This window comes from Solanum tuberosum, unplaced genomic scaffold (assembly GCF_000226075.1).
Source record: "Solanum tuberosum cultivar DM 1-3 516 R44 unplaced genomic scaffold, SolTub_3.0 scf00072, whole genome shotgun sequence".
NCBI classification, from domain to species: domain Eukaryota; kingdom Viridiplantae; phylum Streptophyta; class Magnoliopsida; order Solanales; family Solanaceae; genus Solanum; species Solanum tuberosum.
In genome coordinates, this window is record NW_006238999.1 from 523439 (window position 1) to 533501 (window position 10063).

Here is a 10063-nt window from a genome sequence, read left to right on the forward strand (position 1 = left end):
CGTTGGGCTGAATTCAACTATGCGGCCCAGAAAACCATCTTATTGGTTTGCGTATTCTTTCTTTCAAAGCACGAATGTCATATCATAATATAACACAAATTGTACTTAGTTCTCACCTAACTTACACCGATAGGGACATAAATTCAATTTTAGAACGTTATACCTTAAAAAGTTCATAATCCACATACTATGCCTTGTAAGACATAACCTAGTTCTTACATAACTTTTGTTAATAGAGACAAGTTCAATTTCAGTACCCACAAAATTATGCCTTAAGAGGCGTACCTTATTCTTACAAAGCTTTTGTGGGACAAACAGAAGGTCTCTAAATGTATGCCTCTAAAACACAACTTATGTCGAATCTAAACTTCTACCTTGCTAAATTTAAATCATAGTTAAGTGTACTTTTAACTCACAATTTTTCTTTAAATATGCGAGAAGGGCAAAAATTAAAGACTAAACAATGTTTGAATTATATATAATCTCCACATAACTATAATTGGACCCAACGATCCCTATCCGTACTTAATTATAACAAAAGGAGAGAAATGTCACGATACAAATGTATCCACACTGAACATTTACACCAAATAAAAAATACAGAACATGTGTATACATACACACATTTATCTCTCAATCATGATTACGCATTGAATATTTAGATTTCATAGATACATTACTTGATTCGATATACACTCTATACGAATACATATTTATCAAAAAGGCAATCACCACAATGCTTGTCCTATGGCAGGCAAAAAGTTCCCACCAAGATTCATCAAATCCCTTCTTGTTTTCTCCCTTTTTTTTTCTTCTCATTATAAACAATTGAGTGTCCTTTTCACTTCAATCCATGAAAATTTCCCAAAGGAACCCACTAGCTTTCCCATTTAACTCTTCCAAAAAGTAAAGGTTACTTACTATTTTATCATCTTTACTTTTTTATTTATTTTTACACCAACCCTAATTTTGAAAGCAACTTTCCTGCATGAAGAGGAGATAAAAATAGTTAGGGGCAAATTCAAGTTTTTGAGTTTATGAATTTCTATAATAATTTTAAAATAATACTCCCTCCGTTTCAAAAAGAGTGATCTAGTTTGACTTGACACGGAGTTTAAGAAAATAAAGAAGACTTTTGAATCTTGTGGTCTTAAATTAAAGTTATGTCAAGTGTACAAAATTGTCCTTTAATCTTGTGGTTTTAAACATGCCACGTGGAAAACAGAAAGTAAAATGTTACCAAAAAAGGAAAGAGGTCATTCTTTTTGAAACAAACTAAAAAGGAAAGGATGTCATTCTTTTTGAAACGGAGGGAGTATATAATAATAGCTGGATCAACATATTGAATTTCGAGCAAAATATTCTAATACATTATAATTTGGACAAAAGTTATTAAGCTCATGTGAAGTCGTGAATCCATAATGATTGCACTAAATCTGCCCCTTGTAAATATGCTGAAGTATATATATCAGGTGAATATAGTAAAGGGTTGGTTTGTAAAACATGTGAGATGCAAAATTTAGGCATATCATTGACTGAAATTATTAGTGTGCATGGAATGAAGAATATTGTTTTGACAAAAAGAAAATATTTTTCTGAAAAATGAGTATTTGAACAATAGGTGGAGGTAAGGTGAGTTAGGGTGGGTGCAAGGTGCTTTAAACTATGATTTCAACTAGTATAAATAAAGCCATCCACCAACTATGTTGTTCGGACTCTGTAAAAATATTATTACAATTGAATCGAATCATGTAAAAAAGCATTATTTTTGAAAGATTCGACACACCTAACAATATTTTCGAAAAGTCTGAGCAACATAGCTCACCAATAATTTGATACAAACCAGCATCAGTATAATTTCCTCTTAAACATAATAGCCTGCTTTCTCTTCTTTTTAAGATGATAACTATTCTTTTGACCCATTCTTTCTTCCCTGTTGAATTTCATCAGAAATAATTCAAAACTCTGTAGGCAAGGTACTATAAACATTACAAGTAGGATTAAAGGGTTTGCACATCACTATCTGCCAAATAGTTTTCTTACTTTATTGGCCCTACTTTAATAATTGTGTCTAAATCATAAATAGGTTGACAAGTTTCTTTTTTAATAAGATGATGTTCAATCCAAGATTCTTTTTTATTATGATAGTGTTCGGATCAATTTATGGGCATCTTAACGTATTATTCGGGTATTTACTATCTCCCACATGTACACAGATACCAAGAGAATTTGTCTTCTCATTGCAAGTTTTTGTGCTATTTACTCTTTTAAATTCCATCTTATATTAGCCAAAATTTGGATAATATCTTTTGTTAAGTTGGAGATGCATTGTCCTTCGATTTCTGTTACTGTGTGTTAATTCTTTGTACTTCGATTAATGTATTATTTTATTCAATTACTATTTGTTATTAGTTGTTGTTTCTTATACTTCCGTCACTTCTTTCATTAGACTATTTTTATTGAGCCAAGGGTCTATTGGGAACCTCTCTACCTCTGAGGTAGGAGTAAAATTTGCGTATATTCTACCCTCTTTCGATCCACTTTGTGGGATTATATCAAATATATTATTGTTATTGTTAAGTTGGAGATGAGAAGAAAAAAGTGTAAACATGAAAGGACGATAGGTAGGACCTACAAACAAAAATAAACAATCAACGTAAAAAGAACAGAGAAATAAGTAGATGAAATTCTGATATTAATATATATTCAAATGTAACTTTCAACTCTAAAAGTAAAAGTGACACCATGAGAGACACAGCCAGAGTAAAATAAGGTGCTTTTTCAAACAGTTCTTTTCTTCTATTAATACATGTTGTTATTTGCTTTGGTTATCATAATATTGTGGGGTTAATAATTTTGATGGTCACTCAATTATTAATTCTTTTCATAGAAAATCACTCAACTTTCATTTTCAAGTCAGAAGTCATTCAACTATGACTTCTTTGTAAAGAAAGTCAATCAATCTATTTAATTATTTTTTTCATTAAAATTTGTTGACATGGAATTTTAATTTTTAACCAAAATTTTAAGAACCAAATATATATCTATTTAAATCATTTAATGACCCACCCCATTTAACCCAACCCGCTAAAAATATAGTATTAAACTTTTTATTTTACCATTAATTCCCTAAATCATTCTCCCTTGTCTCCCCCATTCTTTCCCTCTACGTTCTTCGAGTGGGGAACCTCCCGCAGGTTTTTGGAATTCGACATCAGGAAGTGTTTTCACACCATCGACCGACATCAACTCTTCCCAATCTTTTCTCTTTTTTTTTTTGTAATGATTTTATTATTATTTGCTGTGTCTGCTTTGGGCCTATATACTTTTTAAAATTGCTTTGTTAGAAGTTATTGAACTGATCTTTTGGAAACAACGGTCTGGTACACTACCTTACCCAAATCCCACCTGGTGAAATTACATTGGATTGTTGATGTTACTGACACGATTAATTTAGATTTGTGATGCATAGGACCCATTAAAGACATCGGACTAAAAATAAAGAGATTTATCCGTTCAAAATTATCTTTTGGTGGTACTTTTTTTAATGGTCAACCACAACATGATTCATGAAACAGGGAGAGCTAGCTGTCCCTTTTCTTCAAATCTTTCTCGACTATGGACAGTAACAATGCAGCAACTTTTATACTATACACCCTCCTCCCCCAATACACAATTGAAGTTTATGATAGGTTTTAAATTTGTCACCAAATTTTTAGCTCGTTTTAGTTACAAAATTCACAATTAAATATTTATACAGATTTTATGATTTTCTTAATATTTATATAGTAAGCAAAATTGCTAGGCTACCTAATATTATAGCTCTACCCCCGATGACAAGTAAATGCCTATAGTAAATAGTAAACCAAAAATTAAAATAGATAATCTGCTAAAACATGCAAAAATACACTAATGTTATATGAAAATTACAATGTTAAGTTAAATCCATTCCACAAGGTCCCCTGCCAATTCTTTTGTTTCACTGTAAAATAATCACTCAGTCCCGCCTACCCCACGAATTCTTCAAATTTGTCAACATGTGCATACCTAAACAGAAATATCATTCAATTCAACGATCCTAATTTTTTTTTTTATTAAAATGCAAGGTTCCATCATTGACTAACAAATGAAAAAATTTACGGAAAGTTGCAATCCTTACCATGAAACCTTCAAAAGTAATGCATTTTGAAGGATCCGACACGAATATGACACGTAGCAAAAAACCAAAAATATTGTGGGGTTTGAATATCAATAGAAGATGATTAATTAAAATGTCATCTTAATCCAAGAACCAAAAAGTGTCGGTAGACTATAATATGGAAGAGTCTCTTCTCATAAACTACTATTACACCCACCACCAAGTGATTTGATGTTTTAAAACAAAAAGGAAATGACAAGACTGAGCTCACGGATGCACAGAAACAACACCTAAACCTTCTTGTGATTTCTGTTCACAAAACTTCAATTATTGCTAAGAAAAAAATAATGTTTTTGGTTCATATGATCATAATGTTCCAATAATGAGCATTATGGGTCCTAGTTGACATCATCAGCAAACTTAGATAAGACATGCAAAAGAGACGGATTTAGGTTTTGAACTTTATAGATTTTGGATTCTAGGATAACAATCATAAGTGTTAGTGATTGGGTTCGGAATTTAATTTTGGTATACGTTAAGTGATTTTTTAACACGTACAAGATTTGGACCAAAACTATTGACTTCTGTCAAACTTGTATGTTCAAACCTATATCCGCTCTGACAAAACCAAGTCTTCTCGTGGCTGAAGAAGATCCAAGGGATCGGTCTGAAGATCAAAAGAGCCTCAAATCAACTTGAATTGACCAAGATTAACAAACAAAATGATTGCTTGGCCCATATTAGCTCTCTGATCGAATCGGAGAAGGCACGACTAGTTGGGAGATTGTAGAACCATAACTTGGGTGAACTTCCATCACCATGGAGATGATTGAAATTAGAGTTAACCGCTTCGCCAGCAAAGTGCATCTTAATACAAGATTAAAAAAGGGGGCCAGGGCGAATTTATGGGGCATGAGGATTTGAACATGCTTGGAAACAAACAAAGGCGGATTTAGAATTTTAAAATCACTACATCCACTATATTGGAGTATGAGCCCACCCCTCTACCCTTTTTCCAACTTGAAATCAAGGTTTGTCCGGTAGGGTTCAAACTCAATGTCAGAAGGAGCGGATCTACAATACATGTTATGGGATCAGTAGAACCCCACTTAATAGATATAAATAATCTTATCTTGTATCCAATAACCTAAACTTAAAATCTTGAAGTCGCCTCTGCTTGATGTATGCGTACACGTCATGTGTTGCGTCCTTATCGCTAAACCAAAACCCTTCAGCCAGTACTTCTTTGTCGAAATGGAAGCGACTCATATAAATATGTATATTTATATAAAATTTTACTACAATTCATATAGTACAAGTTGATGGCAGTGGACAAATCATACAAAATGGGAAAGATGGGATAGAAAGAAAACTTACCAAATCTTTCTTTTTTGATCTTTTCATTTATTTTTCTTGATTTGTGAGATGTTGCTTAAATGCAACAGTGGGAGCTATCCTGCAACTCCTCCTCTGATGCTCTTGTACAAGTTCCCCAGCAAACCAATCAAGTTTCTGGAAATTGCTTTGTTCTGCAATTTTCCTACCACCAAATAGCAGGGATTCTACATTTTTCTGTTTCAGCATTTCATCTGCAATTCCCACAAGCTTTTTCACATTGTTAGGACTTGGATCAGCATCTATGTTCACCCCACAACGACCGAAGCTCGATCCATTAGCCTGCATTTGAGATGAAGAGCTTAACTTTTATATACCGACTGCGTAAAGAAACTATTTACTATTAAATTGTCTAAACGATAACAAATAAATGTTCATAAAGAAGTGAGATTAGTAATCTGACATCAAGTTATAAGTTAAATTTCAAGGAATATAGAGGAATTGTTGAAGTTTAGAGGGAGCATTAATCATCTACTGTAGTAAGAAATCATACAGAGAAACTTGTATGGTGACAAGTTATTCTACTTTGCATGTTAATATAAACTTAGTAAACAAAAAGCTATGGTTTCTCTTTTTTATTTTTCATGCGGCATCTGGTACTCGTATTTAGGTCCAACAAATCCTTATTTGTGACGATTAAGGCTCATTGAAGGAGAAGCGTTCCCTACCAGAATTTTTTCCCAACCAAAGCTCAAAATTAAAATTCCAATTAAAATAAATAGAATCTATCCGTCCCACTACAACCTTAGTCAAATGGTTAGCAAAGTACAAAAAACATATATTCCATATTTGAATTTGTTTAAGTTATCCCATTATTCTTCTGAATCATCCTCCACTAGAGATTATTATATGTCTTCAAGTCAATTATCATACCTTTATGCATATAATATTCTCTAGTGGATATCCCATTGGTCAATCTCCTACCTCACAAAGTAACCAAGAGTACTTTTTTACATCCACTACACAATATATATTATTATATTTATATATAGTTAACTTGTAAGAATCATTATCTTTTAAAGTCTTCCTTAATAAGTAATCTGTAAATGGTAAAAAACCCACGCTGAATAGCAATAAATCAACAGTCTCAAGGATAAGAAAATGGTGGAAGAAGCTCCTTCAAATATGAGATTTGTAATAATAAAGCATATCAATTACTATAGCAGGTAAAAGTGACTCGAGCGATATAGAAATTTCTTAAACTCTAAAGTCTATCCTACAACCCCTTGCTTTCGCTGGGTTTCGAACTTAAGATCTCCAACATGAAAGTTCCAAGCCCAAATCACTAGGCCACCCCGAAGGGTCTAAAGTCTATCCTTCTATAGACCACAATGTAAATTTTTACACTATCAAATAACCTAAAAGATAATTATAGGTATCTATTCATAAAAACTAATAAATGGATTAATCATCGGAAAATAAGATAAGTCACATACTACAAGTTTAAAAATATATCAATAGCGTGAAAATACTTAAAAAAAATACTTTAAATTGTCAATATATATGAGTCAAATATGACTAATTAAATTTTGCTAGATTATTTTTGTCCATTATTTTTTCATGTTTTTGATGAATAATGTTGTCTGATATCTATGATGGTGAAAATAGCAAATAACTTTGAGATTAATCGAGGTACGGTAACACCACATTTTTAAAAGAAGAACTGTTAGATGATGATGAGTGGTCATCATGCCCAGCTAAATATGGTAAACCACAGCTGTGAACATTTAATGTACTAAATTGGCAGAGAGTGTCACATTGATGATTCTGCAACTGGCTACCATCAGATATTATCCACTTCTGCCAGTTAGACATCAGAAAAGGACTGCTCTTTATTATATTCCCAGGTGGGAAAAATTCAATCTTTTATCATTATTACTACTACTACTATTATCTACTTTATTAACATTCACATTTTCCTATTTTCAATCAAGATATCAGTCTATCCCCTTTATCCAGTTGTTTGGCAATGACAACATTGTTTCTAGTAGAGACACATTCATTACAAAAATTCCCTTAGTTGGTAGTGACAACTATGATTTTTCTAATTATGTATAAAGATTCAAGAATTAAAGTCATAAAGTGTATGTATACATTAGGTTGACTCAGAAATAATTCAAAATATTAACGTATGAAAAATTAGACTTAAACGTGTAGTTTCTCTGCTTCTACGAAATAAGGGTAAGATTTGCATATATTTTACGCTCCCCAAATTACACTTGTGAAATTTAATATGTTGTTGAATTCGAAATTTCTAACTCTATGGTTCATTCATTTCTTTAGATTTCAAACATATTGTTTGTACTTATCTAGTTTGTTTTTAACACATATATAGTTTATGAGCCAAAACCTACTCGTTATACTATAAATTCATCCGATAGACATGAGAAATCACCTAACTTTACTTTATTAAATTAAAATTCGAACAATATATCTACCTAACTATGTCACATATTAGATGATTTAGATAAACTTCTATAATCTGCGTAATATATAGTTTATTTTAATTTGTGCCTACTAATTTTTGTAACGGTTGTATAAATATCGAGTGCTGATAAGTATATTTACCTGAATGCGGACGTAGTTACTACTCCGACATTGCCCAAACGCCATGGCGACGGAGTGATCAACCATATCAGCGGCTCCGTCGCCGGAGATTCGGGCCATTGGCTTAGCCCAGTCCTTAGCCTTCCACTTTTTGACATGTTCATATTGGAAGCTTCCTTCTAGAAGCTGCCCTGTTCCAAGTGAAAGGACCAAAATGTCCTCAACACCTCTAACAAAAGGAAATTCCTGTTTGTTATGAAGAACGTGAGTAATCGCGGCGGCCGTCGGGTTGCTCATAGCTAAACCGCCGTCAACCGCCACGCACCCGGTTTTTCCATCGACGGATTTCATACAAACCGGTTCGAAGAGTCCCGGTTCAGCTGATGTAGCTCGGCAAACTTCCCATAACCGGAAATCAAAGCTTTCCGATTCGAATGCATCAGCTCGGGAGAACAAAAACGGCGCCGTACTTGAAAGGTCATAACAGGGGATTAAAACCGGTTTAAGAGTATCCTTTAACGTAAGGCTTCGACCGGTTTTTTTATCCATAAATGCTTCTTTCATCACTTTCTCTAAACCGGAAGTATCTGAACGGGTTGCGCCACCTCGGAAAACTCGCCGGAGAAAACCATTTCCGGCAGAACTTGACCCTTTTGAAGGATAAATTCTTCTACCTTGTTCCTCTAAAAGCTTCCATGTATCTTCAGCTTGGAAAACAGGACGGTTTTGATCCTTCGTTGAAAATAACATCGCCGTGAAAATTCCTCCGACGCCGGAACCAACAGCAACGTCGAAATAATCGGCGATTCTAGCTTCTGGATTCCCCGATTTAACCTTTAACGCTTGTTCCAAATACGCTAAAGCTTTACCTGATAATATATTTCGCATTCCACCACCATCAATGCTGAGGATACATATTTTTCCTCGTTGATTCTTAATCGCCTGAATATTCTCCGTCGCTGATGTGGTTAAAACGCCGTCGTTTTTGTTATCTTCAACCGGAGACGGTAAATTTTTAGGTACCCAAAGCTTTTGATCATCGTAACCAAATAAGAATTTGCTTTCTAGAATAGAGAAAATCTCGTAACTTAGCTTATCTGTATCAATGCTCGGTTCTAATCGCATATCTGATATAACATTAGACTCCATTTCTTAACAAATCCAATTCAAAAAAGCTCCAAAATTTCAAAAGACCCTTTCTTGGAATCACCTAATTTCTCCCAAATCCTCAATACCCATCTGTTGATTTTTCCCAAAACAAACAGCTGAGAAACTTCAACCTTCAACCCATATAAGGTTATTTTAGCTACACAAGCGTTAAGACAGTTTTTTTCAATCTCCTTTTACCTCAGATATGCTTCAAAATTGATCTGAAAAGTGATTTTGGGGAAGGAATTTGATCAATTTATATATGTTTGTGGTGGGTATATCTCTTTTCCCTCACACTCTGTATGTATATGTATGTATCACACAAAGGGAGGAGTATATAGGGAAGAAGAAAGTTATGCAGAGAAGACAAAAAGGAGGAGGGGAGAGGAGGAGGCAACAAGTTGAGCACTTATTTGACAGTTTTGGTTATCTTAAAAGTTTTTGTTTTTTTAGAATTGGACATTTTTTTATCTCATTCAATATTGATAAAGGTGGGTTTTTTTTTTGTTAGAGTCACGTAAATGGAGACGATGAGGATAAAAAATTACCGTCCTCAAATCCTAGAAATCGTAACATTAAAACTAGGCATAATACATATATTGGCCCCTATACTTGGCTTCAAATTTTAACTTTGACCTCCAACTTTCATAATGCACAAATAGGCACTTTAACTATCCTACCTTTAAATAAATAAACACGCGATTTTTGGAGCCAAAAGCGTGAAATGCACACGCTGCCACGTGTATTAATGACCCACTCAATGGCTGCCAACTATTCAATGCATATGGGCCCGTTTTCCAGTCTATTTGACACCTTTTCAAATAATTTCTTTTT

The 10063-nt window shown here is 33.6% G+C and overlaps 1 protein-coding gene across 2 annotated transcripts; it reads right to left on the minus strand.

Annotated features, from left to right (window-relative positions):
- Positions 1–490: 490 nt before the first annotated feature.
- Positions 491–9677, minus strand: LOC102587900 (patatin-like protein 6). Of its 2 annotated transcripts, XM_006345740.2 has the most exons (3): positions 8102–9677; positions 5516–5815; positions 491–984 (listed from the first exon to the last, which is right to left on the minus strand). In XM_006345740.2, the coding sequence occupies exons 1-2, from the start codon at positions 9227–9229 to the stop codon at positions 5543–5545; spliced, it is 1401 nt and encodes a 466-aa protein (XP_006345802.1). In that variant the 5' UTR covers positions 9230–9677; the 3' UTR covers positions 491–984; positions 5516–5542. The 2 variants fall into 2 exon arrangements, with proteins under 2 accessions (XP_006345802.1, XP_015163540.1); XM_015308054.1 differs by lacking the exon at positions 491–984 and having other exon boundaries at positions 5090–5815.
- Between the last annotated feature and the right edge of the window lie 386 nt (positions 9678–10063).

Bases quoted from the DNA above. Each gene is read 5' to 3' on its own strand.
- LOC102587900 (XM_006345740.2), bottom strand. From the start codon at position 9,229: ATGGAGTCTAATGTTATATCAGATATGCGATTAGAACCGAGCATTGAT. The intron at 5,816-8,101 runs GTAAATATACTT...TCTCAAATGCAG, and splicing joins GTAACTACGTCCGCATTCAG to GCTAATGGATCGAGCTTCGG.